Raw genomic sequence first — 20,494 nt, forward strand, 5'->3', positions numbered from 1 at the left:
GAGTTATCAGGGAAGCGATAGGCGGAAGATTGTGTGCATCCATATCAGGAAATAAACTGGATCACCAATGTTACACAAGACAATGTTGGTTCGACTCAATGCTACGCCAAGCATGTTCGCATAAAAGACAGAACTTGGACAACGATTGCGTCTTTTCTTTGTTCTCTCTCCATCTCTTCTTCTTTAAACAAATACTGCAAGGCTGGTTACCACAATGTCACACTTCATGGAAGCACGAGTACGTAAACGTCCCATCACTTAGTCAGTCAATTGCTCATATGATATACAGGACGATAGCGACGCCGATTCATCAATTGGTGACGATATGTACGTATTTCCCTATCATACCATGCTAGCACAATTAATGGGTTTGTAGTGCCAGTTCCACCACTTCCGTCTCATCAAGCATTCTTGAGTATCGCAAATTCCATGGACGCACTTATCATAGCGACAAGTATGATTCCGAGTATTTCGCCCCGAATGATGAGCGGCAGAGAGATTCTATGGACATCACGTAAGAGCGCTTCGTTGCTGGTCTCATGGGGAAGACTAACCGTGGTTTGTCTAGACACCATTCATTGACCTTGCTTCTGGATGGGAAGCTTACACTCGCTCCTCTTAAGGAAGGTCCAACGGTAAGGTTTCCCTGTTTCTGATACATTTACATATTAATGTCATTTAGAGGGTACTCGACGTGGGTACTGGTAGTGGTAAGCGACACATGGTTACTGCACGGAGCCTCACTAACAGCTACAGGCATATGGGCAATGTATGATCTTACAACCCCAATTATAACATGTACTGACTCATCAGCGACTTCGCCGACGCCTACCCTTCTTCCACAGTAACAGGAACAGACCTCTCGCCAATCCAACCCACCTTCATCCCACCAAACGTCCAATTCCACATCGAAGACGCAACTTCACCCTGGACATTTCCCTCTTCTCACTTCGATTTCGTTCACATCCGTTATCTCATCGGAGCAATCTCTGACTGGGGAGCTCTATTCAAAGAGGCTTTTCGATGTTGTACTCCTGGTGGGTATATCGAGTCTGCCGAGATTAATCCATTGTTTGTGAGTGACGATGGGAGTATTGATAATGTAGATGCTTTTCAGATGTGGAATAAGATATGTAGGGAATGTGAGGGTGCTTTTGGGAGGAGTTTGTGTGAGATTGGTGATGATGTTGGGTTATTGAAAGGCGCTGGGTTTGAGGAGCTGCAAGTTACTGACTTCAAAGTAAGTCTAATAATATCCCAACTATCCTGTTTCTGACAGACGGTCAGATGCCTGTTGGCGGATGGGCGAAGGATGAGAACCTCCGACGAGTTGGACAGTACCTTCGTGCGGCTATCGAGAATGATCTTGAAGGTAAGTAAGTCGCTCTGGAATTATGCAGGATGCTAACAAATGTAGGATATACTTTGATGACTTGGGAAAAGGTCTTTGGAACGCCTGGTGATGAGTATCAGTTGTTTCTGATGCAGATGCGGAAGGCGTTGAAGGATAGGAATGTTCATGGATATATGCGGGTTCGATTCATCGTGGGAAAGAAACCATAGATTGTGTCTCGAGTTTCTCTGGGAATTTGGCATTCATGATTCAATGTCATCGATCATATTAACCCACATGGTTGTTAAATTGTGATATTGACCGACACTGTGGTTGTTGTCGTCAGGATCAGGAAATACATTTTTCCTGCTATACCTAAACAGTCATCTCTGCTTACATCTTACCTCTTATCATTGATCCTTCTACGTTGACATTTCAAATCATCACCATGACGAGAGCCGCCGGACGCCCCAGCACTTCTTGTAATACTTGCAAATGGCAAAAGGTACGAATCAGAAGAGAACATTCCTCCAATCAGAAACTAACTGGAAACTAAAGATCCGCTGCTCCGGCGACAGGCCAAGCTGCACCAGATGCGCCAGACTGAAGGCCTCGTGCCATTATCACAGCGGTGGAGTACAGAAGACATTGCGAGAAGTTGATAGACCGATAGGTTCGAGAAAGAGAACACCATCATCCCGTTTCTCTAGTACCCCGACCGCTGCTGGGCCGAAGCGTTCTCTAAGCGATGCGCCTCAGGATAATATCTACCACGACATTCCCCCATCACTGCTTACCACTCTGGTTAACCTCTACTTCGTAAATGTCTATCAATCAACCCTTCTCTTCCACAAGCCCACCTTTCTTCAATCTCTTTCCCACGGCACTGTACGACAACATGTTATACTCAGCATCTGTGCCTGGGGAGCGAAGTAAGTTTCCCCTCAAAGCCAACACCTCGACTAACCATCTTGAAGCTTCTATCGAGACGAAAACGGTAAATCTACACTTAAAGAACAAGGTCTTATGACACAATGGGCCAGAAAGGCAGGTAGCCTCGTGTTCCAAGACGCGGAAGATCTAAACGATGACAACATCGTTACGCATTGTAATCTTTCTCTCTTCTGGCATAGTCAGGGATCTTGGAGGATCAGCTATCTCCACAAAGGTAACTCCCCTACCACTCTTCTACCCATCTACTAATTCTTTCAGGAAACGCATGTCAACTCCTTCATATCATCGGCACAGGTTCAAGTTCAGCTTCTCTTGAGTCTGAGACACGCAGAAGAAAGTTTTGGGCATGTTACTTGATGCACTGCTTCAGCTCTGAGAAGCTCTTTCGGTTTGAAGCGATTGCTGATGTTGGGAATTTACCGTTGCCATGGTCTGACGATAGCTTTGAAGCTGGGGTAACATTGGATGGGGTGGCGACTGTTGAGAACGGAGTTGATACGGGGAGTGTTTTCGCTGAGTTGATACGTGGTCTGCATCTTTGGTACCTCATCCTTTCCCTGTGAGACTTTAATACTGACCTCTAAAGGTGTTCTGTCGTTTCTGTCGTAAGATCAAAAGACACCACCCTCAATACCCGTATCCCGCAGATCTTCAAAATCGAGAGCGAAATCTCGACATGGTGGCAACGAGTACCTCACAACTTCAAACTTGACACTTCTACAATTCTCGCTACAGACCAAAGCAGTCTGCCCAAGACTCTATTGACGAATCTCGTATACCATCAATCACTCTGCGCCCTCCATTCTTCCATAGTACCGCTCTTCTGTTGGTCAAAAGGTGATAGAGCATACTCGTCAGCACGACAACTATCCGCGCAGGTCGCATACGAACAAGCTTGTACAATCTCGAGACTCATCCTAATCATTTTGGACAGTGGCTTTCATATCAGCAGCATGCCGATATTCGTTGCATACGCAGCATATTCGAGCTGTGCTATCCAAATTCCTTTTCTTTGGTGCTCTCAACTTGAGGTCAAAGGTCAAGCTCAACTCAATGTTCAGACAAACATGAAGATGATACAAGGGATGTCTTCATACTGGAAGTTAGCCTCCCTCCTAGTAAGTCTTTCTTTCCTCAACTTTCCTCTAAACCTGATTTGTTGCAGCAAGTCTATGCGCGATGCATTCACGATGTGCATAAGCGAAACCCACCAACGATCTCCCACGAACCTAAGTACGCGGGTGTTTCTGCTTTCGTGGACTTCGGAGTTGATGCGAGTCTAGCCAAAGCGTCTATTCTTGAATTTACCGGGCTTTTAAGATCAGACAATGGGGGTTATGTAAAACCTGGGGAAGAGAGTCATGATCTGATAGCCAAGACTACTGAAGGCGACGGAACTATGACAGACTCATCTCGGGATGTTCAGCCATCTAATCTCTCACAGGTTGCTGATGTACAGCAATCCAATTTTCCCGAGCCTATCGCCAGTGAATGGCCAACATTCGATGTGTTCAACTCGTTGTTCGATGCTGATATAACGACTCTTTCGCCGTTGGACGATACTCTCGATCTCTCAGCTTTCGACTTCAACTTCTTGACTGCGGATAACTCTGATAGCAGATAAACTCAAGCTCAATTTACCAACAACTACAAAACCCTCACCGCCAAACTCAAATATAATCATGAACATTTCCCTCGAGTCATTCACTTATCATGTCTTATCAGCTGACCGGTCCCAAGCCCCCGATAAAGTTAGGTGCCAGACCCACTATCTTCCACTGTTTTCTAGCGCATCAAGCCCCCGGAAATAAACCTCAAGTGGACCACGTGGGCCTGGAAAAGCCACTGTCAGGCACCTGCACCTCGGGCACTTGTCAGCAAATTTTTTCATGATAGCTTCATGTTTGGGTTTAGACCTATTCAAGACAAACGCCACCCACTTTTACTATCTCTTCAAACACCTTTTCTTTTTTTCTCCGCAAACTCCACGATCTTTACATCTCCACGTTCTTTATTCCTCTTCTTTCTAGTTTGGGTGAGAGACAAAATGACAGAAAAAATGAGTACCTTAGCGCTGCCATCGAGCAGCTTACCGCCACTCTTCACTCTCACCAAACAAACAGAATCAGACATTTTCAACGCTCTTCACTACCTAGCGACAATTTACTGTCCCCTCTCATTCCCCTTCTCTATCGAACTTGACGATACGAAACACGTTCTTGCGGAACCTGTCGATTCAGGTTATACATCCGGCAACGAAGACGATGAACCAGCTCAAACACCATCGTCCATTCGCGCAGATCCTTACGAGAAATCTTTCGTGGACAGATGGTTAACAGGCTTCCTCTCGCGAGCGGAGGCTCTTGACATTTTTGAGTCAGAGGAGGGAATGCAGCGCGCGCTGGATCAGGCGGCGTATATCTTTGAGTCACTATTCGCGACCGCTCTGGATGAAGATGATCAGAATTCTCCCTTTCTTCGAGAATTCACGTTCGAGACTGCTGACGACAAAATCTCTGTCTCGTTGAATGATGGACTCGCTGGAACAAATGACTCAGATTTCGAAGATGTGGGCCTTCAAAGCTGGGGCGCCTCCATCGTTTTCTCAGAGATGCTATGCGTGACACCAGAACGATTTGGACTTACGAAGTTGTCGCCTACGGAACATAATCGGATTATTGAGCTTGGTGCTGGCACTGGGCTTGTCAGTCTTGTTCTCGGAAAACTGATTCCTACACTTGGTGTTCAAGATTCCAAGATTATCGCTACGGATTATCATCCTGCAGTCCTCGAAAACTTGCAGTCAAACATAAGCATCAACTACACAGATCCCTCACCCATCGAAACAAAATGTCTTGACTGGGCAGACTTTACACTCGATGCACCCTTCGATGTACCGGCTAGTATGCTTTTTGCAACAGATGTCGTGTACGCACCTGAACACGCACGCTGGCTACGCGATTGTGCGACAAAACTTCTTTCCGAGGGGGGTGTTTTCTGGTTGTTGGTTACGATACGACCTAATGGCAAGTTTGCCGGTATTGGCGATACAGTCGAAGCTGCTTTTGCGGAAATGGATAGACCACTCGGTAAGGATGGGAAGAGGCTTGATATTATGGAGAGGCAGAAGTTGGATAAGAGGAGTGGTGTTGGACGGGGTGATGAGAGTCATTATGAACTTTTTAGAATTGGATGGGCTTGAACAAAAGTGTATAAGGAGATAAATGGATGCATAGAGCATAGGGGAGGACATAGAGCGATGGACTAGACGCATGATAGAACGCCCGATAGATTAGATGAGACGCATGATAGACATGACAATAGACTAGACACAAAGACGCGATGAATTACAAATGCTCTGAAAAATCGTATATCTATCAGATCCAAAACTCTAGGTGTATAAAACTCGCACTAACCAAGGAAATACCAAACTTCTTCTCATCCCCCACCGCTCACAATCTTCTCTAATTCTCCTTCTTCTCAGCATTCTCAGCAGCAGCTCTCCTCATCTTAGCAAGGGTATTAAAAAACGTGCTCAGCGAAAACCCAATCAAACTAAAGAAAACAGGCCAATACTCCATTGGCACAAGCACTTTCGCAATGGTTATTAGAATGGGGTGCATGGCACACATGGCTTTTGTCATAGGCACAAGACCGGCTTTGACGGCGCCTTGGACTTGCTCTTTTGTGCGTGCACCGGCAATTATGGCCATTGAGGAGAGATAGACTGTGTTTTGGATGGGGAAGAACTAGATCAATTAGTCTCGAACCCACCAACTCCAGATGTATTTGTGGGGGGAGTGACTTACAATAAACATAGTAACAAGCTGCTGCAGCAAAATCTTGCCAGGTAATTGTTTTTGCGCCAAAGTCATCAGAAAATGCTGCAGCGGCGCAGCGATACAAGCTCCATAAAACGCCATCTGTGGAACGCGCGAAGTAATCATCGGTCCGTAACCAGGACGCTGATAAGCAAAGTATGAAGCGATGATTTCAGTTAGAGCTGAAAGTGATCCCTGGGTCGCCATTTTTGTGCGGAGGGGTTTGGATTGGAGTTGTTTGAGGTAGGACTGTCATTGTCAGTGTGAGACAAAGAAAGGGTTAGGATGGGCGTACCATTAGGAGGACTTTTGGGTCCAGAGCGGATTTAGTGGGTGAGGTTGTGAGAGAAGCCATGATGAGTGATGTATTTTTCGTGTTTTGGTAGGGTGAGGTGAAGTGAGGTGTAAATTGTGATAAGTTGTGGTGAGAATGAGATGAAATGTGTTGTTGTGATGACGATAGGAGAAAGGAAACAAAGGAATGCCTGAGGCAGAAGCGAATCCAATCAAATCAGCCGTATATATCAGCCGCGGTCCTCGGTCCGAGCTTCCCCTCTTGGCGGAGATTACTAAGGCTGTCAACGGGAATAATTAAAATGAGGGATGCAAATCGCAATAAAGGAACTGTAATTTATAATCAGGAAAGACTCATGACAATATGTCTGTGAATAAATAATGAGGATCTATCTTCTTAGTGTTGTGAGGAAAGGTGATAACTTATATCTCGGCCGAGTGTGGAGAGAAGCATAATTTACGGATCCGGGGAAGTTGGAGAACGGGGTATTTAGCCAGATGCCTCGGAACAACAGATCTACTCTTCTCCTCAAAATACCCCTCTTAGATCCTTTCATGCATCTAGCACAATGCGGCAGGTGATAAACTTGCTCTCACTCTGTGTTGAGCAAACAACTATATCCATTTTCCAGCCAGTCCGTCTCTGTCTTATTTATATGTCAATGCGGTGATATAGGGTATGCGGATTGGGTTGGCGATGTCAAGTTACGACTACATAGAATCCCTCAAGTAGAACGGAATGGTCTAGTAGACGCAGAATGGGATATTCAGCTTCCATTTGTCATGCCATATATTAGGCAGCTGTTCAAACTGCCTCTCACTTGATCTAAGCAACATCTTTCGAATCATGTTAAAATGTCAACTCATCTATCACCATCTATCTATCGTATATTTATACACTCGAAGATCGACCACTTCCAGCAGTCTCCTTAGCCAACCAAGCCTTCCATCCCTCATCCTTGAGAATGTGTCTCACCCTAGCCTCCAGCCATTCAGTATTTCCCCAAAATCCCCACGAAGCCTGAAATCTACACCAATCCACAAGCGCAGTCTCCCAATGTCGAACAAGCGTTTCCCAACTATAATCCAAAGGCTCCTTCTCCGCAGGTCGGCGAGTGAGTAGCGTCTCGTGATACAAAAAGAGTAAAGCCTGTTCGCCTTTGTCCATAGCCATTTCGTGGGGCAGGGATGGGTTGTCGGTTAGCATGTCGAGCGGTACGGAACAGGTGAAAAGTTTGGCGAGGTCACAAACGCCGAGACCCAAACCGACGTATTGGAAATCAACAAAGCTGACGTCGTCGCCTGAGTCGTTGGTGAAGAGATTCTCGGACTTGACGTCGCCGTGGATAAGCGTCTCGAAAGGTCGACCGGTGGGAGTGAGGAAGTCGGCTACTACTTCAGCAGTAGACTTTTCCGATCCTTGAAATGGTGTGCACAACGCTCCGGACCATTCAGAGTATGTATCAACACAAAGAGAATCATACTCCTTTCGTCGAGTAGCAAGGTAAGTGTATCCACCGTTTAACCACAGTTTGGTCCCACCAGTTCCAGTCTCTCGTCGTTTGAACTCTTCCAGCGGAGGGAGAAGATACTCGTCCAAGTTTGCGGGAATAGACTTCCAGGAACTGCTGTGAAATCTGGCCAACCACTCCAACGCAGACTGAACAGCCCTGGATCCCAAGTAAGCCCGCTTTCCACCTTCGACAGGGAACTTGACTCTCAAATCCGTCATGATCGTAGCCGTGACATCTCTCAACTCACCACCATCACGCTTCGCCTTCCAACTCGACGTCATACAATGTGCAACGGCAGTATCATCCTCCAAGTGCGGCGCAACGAATTCGTAAAAATACTGCTCAACATCATAACTCAGAATCTTCCTCAAGTGACCTTCATCAGTAGGACCAGGTGGCGGCGCAATAAGTTTCAAGATGAGGAAGAAGGTGTTGTTTGAGCCTTTTGCATGCGCGAGATGACGGATTGAAGCAGCGGCCTTGGAGTCGGTTGGTCGTGCGGTGAGAGCGCAAATATGACCATATCCTGCCCAGAGGGTTTGAAGTTCTTTGAAGGAAGTGATTTCGAGACCTAGAGGGTCGAGGAGAACCTCTGCGACGGTTTTGGATTCTGTCATGTTGGTGTTTGGATCGTGAGTGACTAGGAAACGAGCTACGTCATGAGGAAGTAGACGGGTCGGAATAACATCTCGGGGTGGATCAGGTCCATTCGGGTCAAGTCCACTGGGGTCAGGTCCGCTGAGGTCAACGGTAACGGTAGCAGGTGGGCTGACTGTTGATTCCTTCCAAGGAAAACTCCAAAGGGCGACGACGACACAAAGTATCAAGGACAAGGACCAATACATGCTGGATGATCTGATATTCAATCTGCCGAATAAAAAAGAGGGAAACTCATTCGAGGGAGAGGGTCCGTGGATCGGTGGGTCATTTGCGAGAGGTGAAAAAGGCGGTGCTCAACAAGCGAGATTAATGTTGTAGGGCTGAATACAAGCCTTTAAGCCTCCTTAGCGGTGAACATGAGCATGTCACTGATAACGAATGAATGTGGATGTAAGAATGAGAATCAGAGGCAGCCCAGTGCAAGAATCTGCCTCCTTTAAAATTTTACTCTCTAGAGGCAGCCACATGCCTATAACAGGCAATCTCCGGCGGTCGACCTGCCCTATAAGGACACGAGTATTCAGCTGCGGCTTTTAAGCATAACTGGCGCCACCAATGGAGGATCATTCGCTACAGAACCGAATGTCGCAGTGGGCAAGGCTTAGTATTGTAAGCAGGGGTATTACAGGGAACATGGCAGTGCTTTATTGGTTGAGGCCTCTGAAGGATTTGAGGCATGGGCATACAAAACAAAGGTAATTTCCTTATTCTTTTGGATTGGAGTGACACGATTATTATTTAAGGCGCGTCTTTGAGACTCAACTTCAACTCAACCTCATCAGTTCTATCTGAAACAACTTGATTTCACCAACAGTCACACCCAATCAGATATACAACATGAAGTCTTTTACTCTCGGCCTTCTTGGCCTTGCATCACTCTGTCAAGCCGCACAATCAACAACAAAATACAGCACAACAACCATGTTCATTCCCCCAGCCTACACAGGCAGCGCAACAAACATCTACGCCTCAATGATAACAGAAGACCCAACAAAAACACTCTACAAACTAGCCTGCCAATCCGACGTCGCAGCATCATCATACTTGTGCAAAAACGACTTTGACGGTGTTACATACACAGATTGGGGCGCTCGTGTAGATGTAACTCTCAATTCTACATCTTATGGTTGCGCTTTATTCTCGGACAGAGCTGGTGTTACGTCCCAGACGGGTTCCGCGACTGCTGAGTCCAGAACGCTTTCTTCGTCAGAGAGTTCGTTGTGGATGACTGCTGTTACCATTGTGGATTTGAAGAAAAGGAAGACGACTGCGCCGCATGCTACACAGACTAGCAGTAACAAGATTTGTAAGAGGAAGGTTAGGGACCATGACAATGGTGGAGGTGATGGTGGAAGTAGTAGCTCTGGTAGTACTGGAAGTGGTGCTGATGATGATGGAGATTCTGGATCGCAAATCAACAAGAAGCCTAACAATAACAACGACGACTGTTCAACTGCTTCGATCTTGTCGTTGAGTTGGGCTGTTGTTGCTATGGGTCTTGGTGGTTATCTTGGTTTGAACTTGGCTTAAAAGTGCTGGGTAGCTAATTTACTTCATGAACTCCAATCAGTGGGAGACTTTCGATATACATAGATAGAATGAGCTTACTAGCGTGTATCATTCCAAACTTACGCTTATTTTATTCTCATCCAAGCCCACATCATAATCTGCTAATAACAACCAATGTTCTTTCAATCCTCTGTCTTGTTCCTTTCCTGCTCTCGACCGTCACTCGGCAGTGTCGGGTTTGATCTAGCGTCCCCTATCCTTTTATACATTCTCGCTTCATATTCGTCCAATCGAGCTTGTGCGTCGGGGAGAAGGAACTCAACGACTGTTCTCCATAGCCCCCTTTTTGGTGCCTCTGTCTCTTGCAATGGGGGCGAGGTGCTTTCCCGATGTTCAGTTCTCGATGAATCTTCATTGTCAAAGCTGAGAGCCAGGCCGGTCATACTGCCTTTGTGATGAGGTACTGTTGAGACAATCAGGGCCAGGAAAAGAAGGTGCTGGTAAATTGCAAAGCAGAGCAAGTTAAGCTTCATGGTGACTTTAAACTTGTTAAGCTATAGCTGCTTAACTCATGCATGGTTCATGTCTTGAACGTAACTTCCAACTAGCGTTGTATTGGGTGAGGCGATACCACTGGATTTAGCTATATCTTAGGATGGGCCTTTGGATCTTATTATGTGCCTTTTCAAGCGCTTTGCCAAGTCAAATGTGACACCTCGACAAACTTTAGCATGACCCAAAGAAGAAATCGCCGTGCTCTGATAGCTGTCTCAACGCAAAAGTATTTGGCGCTCACGTCAGTGATGAGGAATCCCAATCTCACTCCGTAGAGTTTCGTCCAGTGAGATGCACCACTTTCCGATTACTCCTCAGCCCTAACTATTGATCCCGTCAGCATAACGTTTGTTTACAACCACACGGTATTGGTCCAAAGGGCCAAATATATGCTTTAGCTGGTTGAATGACACTGACTGATTACTATCCAGTTTCAGTTGTCGGTCTGCAGCGCGCTCTACTGGCTCGTCCTTTGGTTGTAATGTGGTTTCACTAGAAAGAATACCTTGCTTATGGATCTCGACTGTCAATCATTGCGAAATCTTAGTTTTGAAATGAACGACAACGAGATGAATATTCTCCCGGAAGAACTGATTTGTTGAAGTAATACATACTCCGCTTTGAGACTTTTCTGTACTACTGTAATACTTGAAATCCAATGCTACTTCCTCCCGGCCATGATATTCAGCCTGGTTATATTCCCCATCTTCCCCAGGTTGCTCTCGGGCCCGGAAAAGAGTATAACCGATGGGATCAAAACAACAAATCCGATTAGGCTTCAGTTCCACAACTCACCTTGATCAACCATACGCGACTCAAATGGAGGCATATAAGAAGCAGCACATTGCAGTCCGTCCCCAATGTGGAATCTGCGCAGACGTCATCTTCGGGTATGAGAAGGTAATAGCAAGTACAATCACCCAGCTCTTCTCTTCGTACACTCTAACATAGTGATTCAGTCTACGGCAACCATGATTCGTCATCTTTCAGTGGTCGAACCCGACCGTTTGCTTTCCCACATATGGGCCGCATCATGACCGACGTTGATGGCTTTCGCTTATGTCGCTCCCCGAGGTGCCGAGTATGCCCTACGAAACCAGGTCCAGAGTTCGTGACAATCCATTTTGATTGTTACTCAATCTTTACCAGAGAGTGTCATGCAGATATGGATGGGCTCTGGCTGCGCTCTGCGTGGAGGTTTCCTTGGCGAGGCGCTCAACCCATACATCTATCTGGCCAGAAACTCGACTCTGAGGGGCTGAAGAGAACGGCTGAAGCTTTTGGTTTGTCTGATATGTGTCGCTTGCCGTGTGAGCTGCTCGATATGATTCATGGCTACTCCAAGCATTCCTTGTTCTGGAGATATATCCCGGTGGTACAATTCGCTTCCTGCGTGAAAGAAATAGCTCCCAAGCCGCTCATTTCCTTCCAGCTGGGTGAGGTCCTCTCTTGGAAACGCAATGAGTATCCTGAATACATCACATCAAAGACGCCGCTCCCAATAATAAGACTGACGATCGACTCGGAGGGGATCAGCCGAGTGGAACGCCTTTCTTGTACACCGGTCTATTCGGGAGAATGCAACGACTCTCATAGGACCATAGTCCATGGTGTATCCGATGCCGCAGGAATCCAAGTCCAAGTCAAGGTATGAATTGATTGTCTCTTACTGGAACACCTACTTACTTCTTCAGGATGGTTTAATGCGTCTCAAACTGCCAAACCGACAACCGGGACCCCAAATATGGAACACCCCCGCGCCGCCGGATCTGTCGTCTTGCGAAGCTTATGGCACAGACCATTTGTCCAGGAATCAGATCCTCAAGCTTTCTGGCCCAGATTGTTTCTCCTGGCAGCACTTGCATGCCGTTGAAGTGGACAAGATAAGAGGCATAACCTTTCACTTCCACCTCCAGACGTTCGCTGGGATTCACATCCACTACGAGGAAAAGCCATCTACCATGGATGATAAATACGAACAATTCACCAATAGAAGCCAGGACACAAGTACTTGGATCTACTTGCCTATCCCCAAGAATGACCAACTGCTTGCTCTTGGCATCCGTCAAATGCGTCGGGTGGGTATGAATATCCTTGCAAGAACGAGACTGGTCGGTGATGTCATCATCGGGCCACAGTTTCTGAGTCCCTTCAAGGATCTGGGTCTCAGCGAATCTGTTCCTCAGACTATAGTCTACAGCGAGGCCCCGGAGGGATCCCCAGTTACATTCTTGGGTACATACAGCAAACCTCCCCACCAAGACGAACCTCCCAAACTGTTCTCACTCGAGAAATACGGTGGGCTTTCTAAACCCCATCCCCTTGGTCTTGCGCCGTTCTTCTCTTGGGCCTCTCTGGAGGATGTCTCATCTACCTTGACCTTCAACGACCGGGAGACGGGATTTTGCAAAGGTATCATGTTTCAGTACCGGAACGGTGGATGTCGGACAGTGGGACAATGCCGTTGGCATGTGGACTCAGCCATAAGGGTTGGACATCCACGTGTGCTTCACTTTAAATACGTAAGGAAGCCAACGCACCGGGACTCGATGCTCCATGCAGTGAGAGTGGCGTTTCAAAAATCACATGACGAACAACCCGAAAAGGGTTGGGAGTGCCATCCACTAAAGGGCTTTGTAGCGTTCTGGTTTACGGAGGGATCGTCCTATTTGGCTATCAAAGCGGACAAAGCGCATCCAGATTTGGATATGAGTGTTCCTGAACGTATGAACTACTAGACATTGCACTTATCAGAGACAATATCAAGTATAGTGGTACTTGTACCACATGGACGAATTATATTCACAACTAAGGAGTCACTTGTAAACTCAGCATTTAAATCATTTCAACTCGTAGCGAGTAGCCTTATATGTGTATCTTGCTTATGGGTTATGGGTCTTTGCGGCCTCTCACCTCTACCATTAAAGTAAGCTTATCTTAACTGCATCAACACTCTGACACTCACATTCTCACAAAGCCATCCCTGCAAAGCATAGTCTTGAATCCTCCCTGCAGATATTTTTTATCGTGGCAAATCCACTTACACAAAACGCCAAGTGCGATCCTCGATCTGGACCCATCTTCCCCAGAAAACCCTTTGATGATCACTTGGCACTCAGGGTTTGATGCGATCTACATACATATGAGTTCCACATGATGGATCTAAGTGAAAAGTAGGAGATCTGATGTGAGAGAAAGCGTAAAAGCGCAGTGTGCAACCGGTTGCGGAGACGAGCAGTTTGATGCGTGGTTATTCCTCTTCGCGATGATGCCTAAATATTTACGTTCTTTACAGCTTCCCTGATAGAGCTTAGATGGATCCAGATAACAAGCTGAGTTCCTCTGAAAATATATGCGCATTGACTCTTGACGACATCGGATGGAAGACTTGACTTGCGCGGACGCTCGTGTTTAGACTCGTAGCAAGTACCAAGAGACTCGAGCAACTTGCACACAAGACAGGTTTTATTACCCTGTGGTATTACACAAGTACAACCTTCCTGCTTCACATACATCCGTTAGCTGTCAGCATGAGAAGTCAAGTCATGAGGATGAAATCCTGTTTTAATTGAGTAGATGGTGAAGCTATCGTCAGCTTCCAACCGGCCGTGGCTCTTACAACAAGTTCATTTGAAGTACAGCAAAGTTGAAGAGACACAGAAACTCTGCAACCTGTTCAGATGCTCAAACTTGCCATGTATACAGGACAATATCAGAACCACGAGCGCGCTGGACGCACTCTTCGTCGTGCACACCAGCGATTGACAGGTCACCCGTAGACTCACCATTGGAACTGTGTGAACTGTTCAAACCACTTCGCTTCAATCGAACAAATGGCTCTTATATGCAAAGGTACATATCTACAGTTGACTGGTGGTCAGTTTAACCTCTCGCCTCCATGGTCAAAGTAAGCTTGTCCCCGCCCAATCTCACGATAACATCACATCACCTCAAACCCGCAACTCAATCCGAAGTGCATGACCCCACGGGGCATGACCCAAAACAGGGCCGATAACATGCATAAATGACTCTCCCACTCATCCATCGCTCTCATGACTCTCTTCCCCAAACAAACAATCTCCCTCGCGTTATGTCCATCCGGGTTTCCCAAAACGGACATCCGCCACCACCGTTTGCTTCAATCACTAACTAAAAAGCGGTAGAATAAAATACCACGTTAATCCTGCTTTCACGCGCGCCATGACTAACGCACAAAGAACCCTTGCCAAGTCTGTTCTCCACTGTGGATTGTTCGGGGTAATGGAGACGAGAAAAGCGGAGGAGTTGTCCGGAGGTCCAGTTTATTTGTTGCTGCCTGTACGTGACGGATGAGAGGAGGGAAGAGATCGGCGGACGATGTCTGTGCATGCGATGCAAGGGTTGCTTCAGTGGATATTGTGGGAGAAGTCGGGGAAAGTTGGAGATTAAGGCTGTAGACATGCATCGGTCGCGATCAGGGTGTGAAGCATCAAGTTGGAGTACACTATGCAGACAACCGCAAAGGAATTGAAGTGATAGACGATAGACAGTCACAGGCAATTGAGACCATTCGTAGTGTAGTACATCTATTGAGTCGAGTCTATCCAACTCTATTCTATACATCTTCATAGAAGACATCTAAACAAGGGTATCTTAATAAAAACGCGTTTCCAACAGAAACCCCATCACGACACCTTTCAAGTGTCCAACTAGCCAAATATTAACACCATACTCAGGTGTTAGTCTAAGACTTCTCAGAATTGAAGCCAGACTCATCACGGACAGTACCGCTCTCCTCATTAGGCTTGTCCATCATACCACCCCGACCAGCCTCATCAACAAGACCCAATCGAATAGCCTCACGCTCAACTTCCTCATGTGTAAGGAAAGGAAGCTCCTTGGCAGCCTTGACGTATGAGATCTTCTCGACGTAACCCTTGGCGAAGATGATGTCGATTTCCTCGAGAGATCGGTTTGCGGTCTGGAATATGTTAGTTTGCGTAGAGATAGAGTGTTGGGGGAGCTTACCTCGGGGTAGAACCAGTACAGGATGGGGAAGAATGTAGCGTTCGCACAGCCGAAGAAGAGATATGTTCCCCAGTGAATGTTGCTGATCATGATAGGAACAATCATGACAATGACAAAGTTGAACAGCCAGTTGGTGCACGTTGATGTAGCGTTGGCCTTGCCGCGGGTCTTGAGGGGGTTGACTTCAGCGGGATACAACCAGGGAAGAGGCAACCACGTAGCACCGAACGAAGCAATGTACGTAAACAATCCAGCGATAGCACCCTTGGAGATCTGAGGCGCGTTGGTACCAGGATCGCTACCACCGGGGATCAAGAAGCCCATGGTGAGGAACATGCTAAGCATCTGTCCAGCGGTACCGATAAGCAACAACTTGCGACGACCAACCCGTTCAATAAGGAACCAGGATGATGTAGCAAAGATGGAGTACACAATCATGTTGACGCCACCGAGCAGAAGAGCAAAGTTCTTGTCGCCGAAAATATCGGTGCAGAGAATAGGGAAGTAGTAAATAACCGCATTGCAGCCACCGACTTGTTGCATGAATTGAGATCCAGCACCGAGAAGCATACGTCGGAAATGCTGCGTCTTTCCACCGGTGAACAAAGCCTTGACGGGTGTAGACTTGGAAGCTGCGAAACCAGAAGCACGGATAGAATCAACGACTCTGTCGCGTTCAGCGCGTGTTTCGTCACTGTCAATCTCGAAGCCTCGGATAGCTGCGATGACCTTTTCGGCTTCTTCGTGGCGGTCGTGAGTGAGAAGCCAGCGAGGAGATTCAGGTAGCCAGACCATGCCGAGACAGACGACGAGTCCGAAAACGACTTGGAAGGCAATTGGGAATCGCCATGTAAGGTCCTGAGGACCGTACGAGCAGCCGTAGTCGATCCAGTATGCGATAAGAGTACCGAAAGCAATGATACCACCTTCGATACAGATGAGAAGACCTCTGTTGCTGGTGGTAGAACACTCAGCCTGGTAGGTAGGAATAGTAGAAGTGTTAATTCCGTTACCAACACCAGTAATTGTACGTCCCACAATAAGTTGTGCAAGAGCAGAATGGCCCTTGACGGCAGTAACCTGGATAATAACACCAAGAATCATGATCCAACCGCCCATGATCATAGCTCTTCGGCGACCGAGCAAATCACCGATCCAGAGGATAAACATGGCACCTAGCAAACAACCAATCTCATAAATGGCTGTGACGAAACCTTGCATGGTGCTGTTTTTTGTCTCGGGGAAGTAGTCGTGGAAAGGGTCTGCGTCGATGATGCCGGACATGACACCTTGGTCGTAGCCGAAGAGGAGGAAGCCGGTTGTTGCAACGGTTGAGATTGCCAGGGACAATTTCTTGCCCGTTAGGCCTGCGAATGTGGGAGGCATGGTGGGCAGTTCCTCTGTTCAACAGTGAAATGCTAAGGGAGGGTATAAGGCAGCTCTCCTGGAGGTGTTGACGAGATGAAGTGACGGGAGAGGCAGACCCTTATATAGAAGAAGACCTCAAGCAGCATGTAACATCTACTCCACAAGTAATGATGATCATCAGAACAAAGTTGACCGTTACCACAGTCTCCATATCATGTCTCCATCTCTTTGCACAGACAATGCATCTCCATTGCCATGTGAGCAAGCGGAGCCAAATCCACTGAGTCAAGTCTCCCACTGTATTCCAGCGCCAAGACCACTGTAAGTGACCCCCGTCAGTATCAGATGCGAGGGCCTTACAGGGCCAACAGACAGTGCGTCATTCCGTCGTGTGCCGGCATCCGACTTGTCTTTTCAGATTAGTTTTCGGAGGATATCTTTATTCAGTAAGGCCGAGGGATTCTGACGTCAAGCGGCTGAGGCGCTTGAGGAAGGATTTAGTCTACGGGAGTTTGGTCTCTTGGAGGGTAGCAGGGGATAATGGGAGGGTGGACAGGGCAAGGCAGCCTGTAAAAGATGCAGTGGTGGCGATCTTCCCGAGCGGCAGAGATATTATTGGTTGATGAATTTGTTAGGTGCAGATAAACATGAACATTCAGGTCGGCATGTGGGATGCAGTACAGTATCATTCATTTGAACCTCGGTTTCACATCACCTGTGCAGCAATTCAAGTCCTGACGATCACTCCCTAAATCTCGCATATCCCCAGAACCCTTCTCTCCAGACTTTGAACCCACTGAATTTAAAAAACTGGCGAAAAAAAACAGGACCGCGGGGTTCTGACCCATTCTTTGTCAATGACGATCTTTGCTTTGAGAGGTAAATGGAGCGGACATTGAACAAGGGGTCGGTCCACAAGTTTCCATCGCAGAGGAACTATTGTTTTGAGAAACAGGTATTTTGACAGATTGGATAAAAGTTTGGTGTTTTATTGGGGGAAGGATTTGGGAAGAGTTTTTTCGGACATCGTCCTTGGCAGGGCAGTGATTACAGGGCATTTTACAGTGGGTTCAAGTTGTCAGTGGAGTTGAGTTAGGTGGTGCATGTTATTGGTGCGCAAGTTTGTTGGATCTTGGGGATAAGGTATCTGGGGAATATGTCACTGACAGATGCATCAAACAGTTTATTCTTGTTTCTTGTCAATAACTATTGATCGTGCTTTTCATTGATGAAGTTCAAGTCAAGTTGTGATGTTGAGGTGCCTAGAAATGCATGTCGTTATTCTGCAGTCTTGGCCACGGGAGATCTTCAGCCACTCACTTGGCGATCTATGGCATCTACAATCACCAAACCGTTAAACACCATCACCATTCACCATTCAAAATTAACGTTCCCAATTACAATCACAATGTCCGGAATACAATCCCATCTTGCGACGGGAATTACCACATTCAGTAACCGTTCACTGTACCCGTCAGTAGCCTCCAACCGACACCGGCTTCCCAGTAAACTCAGTCTCAGCCGCCGATCGCGCGATTAAACTCCCGGAATCCTTTCTCGGATTACTTGAATAGGTCTTGCGGTCGCTTACATTAGCCACCATTTCATTCTTCCGCGCGTGTCTTGCCTGTTCCCTCCGTCGCGCTGCTAGAATCCTACTTACTCAGCTATTACAATGCTCAATCTCCAAACTGAATGGACCTTGTTCTTGGCTCTCCACAGATCAATTAGATCCTACGGGTCTCCTACGGATAACTTGCCGCCTGTGTTCTTGGCAAGAGTCTACGCGGGCATAGCGAGGGTTTAAGAAGAGAAAGATGTGGATATGCCAAGAGGGTGTTTGTTAACGTTACAAACACAAAGAGAAAACTCATACGATGTTGAAAGAGAGTTAGTAATAAATTCTGTATTGTTACATTCATCGCTGCCCAACTCGTAAGCATCTCCATATAATACCAACATTTAATGTCGTTGTTATAAGTGATATGCGACCCATATCTGGGGTCTCCAGTGCGGGATACTTTTCGCCGAATTTCTCACCGAGAGGGACTTTGTTTCTCCAGATTCTCGTCAACTTTTAACGAGAAATTTTGGGTCTGGGGTGAAGCTGGGGAAAATTGCCACCGACGAAGCGAGATCGACGAGAATATTGGGTCAAGATGTGAGTATGAGAATTGAACAGACAAGAGACGGAAAATTGGATAATTGAGTAACGAAATTACTGAATTGGTAAGAGTTGATGACCTTAACGAAGAAATGGGCGAATGCGACCGTGGTGTTGTCGTGGTGTTATCGTGGCCTTTGTTCTTGGTGTTGACAATTGAGGATGCGTATTGACCAGCCACTTTCAATACCACAACGCGAAACTTAGCAATAAAGCATTGTCGTTCACGAAAACAAAAGCGGAATAATGAACCGACAAAGAGGATTAAAGGCGACGCCCATTCATTTCAATCGGTCGCAATGGCCGTGAATGCGCAACAGTCGCCTTGGTGGATAATTGACGACGGCTCAATACCTGCTCTCAACACCACAATACAAAGCTCACTGGTTCAGCATTGCGATTCACAATAGGTGATACATAATAATGAAGCGACAAAGAGGAACCGAAGCGACGGCCTTTAAGTTCAAGAGGTCGCAATGGCCGGTGAATGGGCGACGGTCGCAGACAGTGATGAGGGCATGAGGTGCTGCCTTGCGCTTCATCGTGCAGCGCAATCGGTCGAGGCACCTAGAATGTCAGATACATCAACATCTACCTACAGTCTTGACCACATTTACATCTTCTTCCCGTGCTCCGGAGAACGTCTTCTGCCATCAGCATCGCTTCCTCCTTCACACGAGCAAGTCGCAGAGCCTCATTCTCACCATCAACACCAACAGCAAACTATCATCAACTCAAACCACCAGCATCACTTCAAGATGTCACAACAACCTCACGGTCCACCCTACACTCCTCCACTGTTTTCTCCTCCACCCGGTCTCCCTCCACCTCCAATTCTCCCACCTCTCCAACACCCAACAATCCTAACAGAAATCGAATTCGCGGTGATCATGTACTCGGGCGCAAACTGGAAAGTCGTCAACATGGACCGCAACGGCCCTCAAAAGAACATCATCTGGCGAATCCCCGGCAGCAACAACTTTCTCGCCAGAGTAGTCTGCGCTCAAGCCTACGGGGAACTCAACCGCGCTGTCGGTCCACCTGGAGGATCCAACATTCGAGCTTTTGTGAATAACTGGGAGGATGAAGTTACGCTGTCTGCGGTTGCTTGTTGTATTCGGGTTAATGAGGATGGGAAGGTTGAGTATGTTCCGGGCGGTGTTAGGCCCGAGAGGCAGGAGGAGTTTGTTCCTTGGTTGGGAGGGACGCTGGGGTTTGATGTGGTGGATATGTCGGACTGAGAGAGGCTGTCCAAGGAATTGCATGGGAATGGGAGATGTCACTTGATAGGGAGATGGTACCTGGTAGGCAGCGC

The 20,494-nt window shown here is 47.1% G+C and overlaps 9 protein-coding genes across 9 annotated transcripts; 6 read left to right on the plus strand and 3 right to left on the minus strand.

Annotated features, from left to right (window-relative positions):
• Positions 1–214: 214 nt before the first annotated feature.
• B0J16DRAFT_393906 (S-adenosyl-L-methionine-dependent methyltransferase) lies at positions 215–1,563 on the plus strand (the record flags this gene model as incomplete). Its single annotated transcript, XM_046132097.1, has 9 exons — positions 215–238; positions 290–327; positions 377–514; positions 569–635; positions 683–710; positions 757–769; positions 814–1,240; positions 1,288–1,372; positions 1,418–1,563. The coding sequence occupies 9 exons, from the start codon at positions 215–217 to the stop codon at positions 1,561–1,563; spliced, it is 966 nt and encodes a 321-aa protein (XP_045985752.1).
• A 218-nt stretch (positions 1,564–1,781) lies between these two features.
• B0J16DRAFT_393909 (uncharacterized protein) lies at positions 1,782–4,049 on the plus strand (the record flags this gene model as incomplete). Its single annotated transcript, XM_046132098.1, has 6 exons — positions 1,782–1,838; positions 1,892–2,265; positions 2,311–2,501; positions 2,546–2,828; positions 2,874–3,405; positions 3,453–4,049. 6 exons carry the CDS (start codon positions 1,782–1,784, stop codon positions 3,909–3,911), a joined length of 1,896 nt encoding a protein of 631 aa, XP_045985753.1. The 3' UTR covers positions 3,912–4,049.
• A 297-nt stretch (positions 4,050–4,346) lies between these two features.
• On the plus strand, positions 4,347–5,489 carry B0J16DRAFT_379736 (putative methyltransferase-domain-containing protein; the record flags this gene model as incomplete). The annotated part of the gene is made up of 1 exon (XM_046131020.1): positions 4,347–5,489. The coding sequence occupies one exon, from the start codon at positions 4,347–4,349 to the stop codon at positions 5,487–5,489; it is 1,143 nt and encodes a 380-aa protein (XP_045985754.1).
• Positions 5,490–5,642: 153 nt separating this feature from the next.
• B0J16DRAFT_410618 (uncharacterized protein) lies at positions 5,643–6,621 on the minus strand. Its single transcript, XM_046133169.1, has 3 exons — positions 6,404–6,621; positions 6,097–6,357; positions 5,643–6,036 (listed from the first exon to the last, which is right to left on the minus strand). The coding sequence occupies exons 1-3, from the start codon at positions 6,461–6,463 to the stop codon at positions 5,752–5,754; spliced, it is 606 nt and encodes a 201-aa protein (XP_045985755.1). The 5' UTR covers positions 6,464–6,621; the 3' UTR covers positions 5,643–5,751.
• Positions 6,622–7,247: 626 nt separating this feature from the next.
• B0J16DRAFT_331849 (Ecdysteroid kinase-domain-containing protein) lies at positions 7,248–8,963 on the minus strand. The gene has a single exon (XM_046126643.1). The coding sequence runs from the start codon at positions 8,759–8,761 to the stop codon at positions 7,295–7,297; it is 1,467 nt and encodes a 488-aa protein (XP_045985756.1). The 5' UTR covers positions 8,762–8,963; the 3' UTR covers positions 7,248–7,294.
• A 144-nt stretch (positions 8,964–9,107) lies between these two features.
• B0J16DRAFT_331850 (uncharacterized protein) lies at positions 9,108–10,225 on the plus strand. The gene has a single exon (XM_046126644.1). It carries the CDS (start codon positions 9,414–9,416, stop codon positions 10,104–10,106), a length of 693 nt encoding a protein of 230 aa, XP_045985757.1. The 5' UTR covers positions 9,108–9,413; the 3' UTR covers positions 10,107–10,225.
• Positions 10,226–11,465: 1,240 nt separating this feature from the next.
• On the plus strand, positions 11,466–13,412 carry B0J16DRAFT_50694 (uncharacterized protein; the record flags this gene model as incomplete). Its single annotated transcript, XM_046133956.1, has 3 exons — positions 11,466–11,550; positions 11,600–12,288; positions 12,335–13,412. Coding segments are annotated over 3 exons (1,818 nt in total), but the record flags the coding sequence as incomplete, so codon positions are not given.
• A 1,776-nt stretch (positions 13,413–15,188) lies between these two features.
• Positions 15,189–17,166, minus strand: B0J16DRAFT_410622 (general substrate transporter). The gene is made up of 2 exons (XM_046133170.1): positions 15,648–17,166; positions 15,189–15,600 (listed from the first exon to the last, which is right to left on the minus strand). Exons 1-2 carry the CDS (start codon positions 17,031–17,033, stop codon positions 15,364–15,366), a joined length of 1,623 nt encoding a protein of 540 aa, XP_045985759.1. The 5' UTR covers positions 17,034–17,166; the 3' UTR covers positions 15,189–15,363.
• A 2,210-nt stretch (positions 17,167–19,376) lies between these two features.
• B0J16DRAFT_50705 (uncharacterized protein) lies at positions 19,377–20,476 on the plus strand. The gene has a single exon (XM_046133957.1). It carries the CDS (start codon positions 19,656–19,658, stop codon positions 20,418–20,420), a length of 765 nt encoding a protein of 254 aa, XP_045985760.1. The 5' UTR covers positions 19,377–19,655; the 3' UTR covers positions 20,421–20,476.
• Positions 20,477–20,494: the final 18 nt, after the last annotated feature.

The sequence above is a fragment of the Fusarium flagelliforme genome, assembly GCF_020744385.1.
Source record: "Fusarium flagelliforme strain FIESC 12 MPI-CAGE-AA-0113 chromosome Unknown B0J16scaffold_2, whole genome shotgun sequence".
In the NCBI taxonomy this organism is placed as follows: domain Eukaryota; kingdom Fungi; phylum Ascomycota; class Sordariomycetes; order Hypocreales; family Nectriaceae; genus Fusarium; species Fusarium flagelliforme.

What these genes read in the sequence shown, in the direction of transcription:
- B0J16DRAFT_410618 (XM_046133169.1), bottom strand. Translation starts at nt 6,463, where the DNA reads ATGGCTTCTCTCACAACCTCACCCACTAAATCCGCTCTGGACCCAAAA. An exon ending in ACCCAAAAGTCCTCCTAATG is followed by an intron (nt 6,358 to 6,403) that starts GTACGCCCATCC and finishes TGACAATGACAG; the next exon opens with TCCTACCTCAAACAACTCCA. An exon ending in AGCTTGTTACTATGTTTATT is followed by an intron (nt 6,037 to 6,096) that starts GTAAGTCACTCC and finishes TAATTGATCTAG; the next exon opens with TTCTTCCCCATCCAAAACAC.
- B0J16DRAFT_331849 (XM_046126643.1), bottom strand. Translation starts at nt 8,761, where the DNA reads ATGTATTGGTCCTTGTCCTTGATACTTTGTGTCGTCGTCGCCCTTTGG.
- B0J16DRAFT_331850 (XM_046126644.1), top strand. Translation starts at nt 9,414, where the DNA reads ATGAAGTCTTTTACTCTCGGCCTTCTTGGCCTTGCATCACTCTGTCAA.
- B0J16DRAFT_410622 (XM_046133170.1), bottom strand. Translation starts at nt 17,033, where the DNA reads ATGCCTCCCACATTCGCAGGCCTAACGGGCAAGAAATTGTCCCTGGCA. An exon ending in TGTACTGGTTCTACCCCGAG is followed by an intron (nt 15,601 to 15,647) that starts GTAAGCTCCCCC and finishes AACATATTCCAG; the next exon opens with ACCGCAAACCGATCTCTCGA.
- B0J16DRAFT_50705 (XM_046133957.1), top strand. Translation starts at nt 19,656, where the DNA reads ATGGCCGGTGAATGGGCGACGGTCGCAGACAGTGATGAGGGCATGAGG.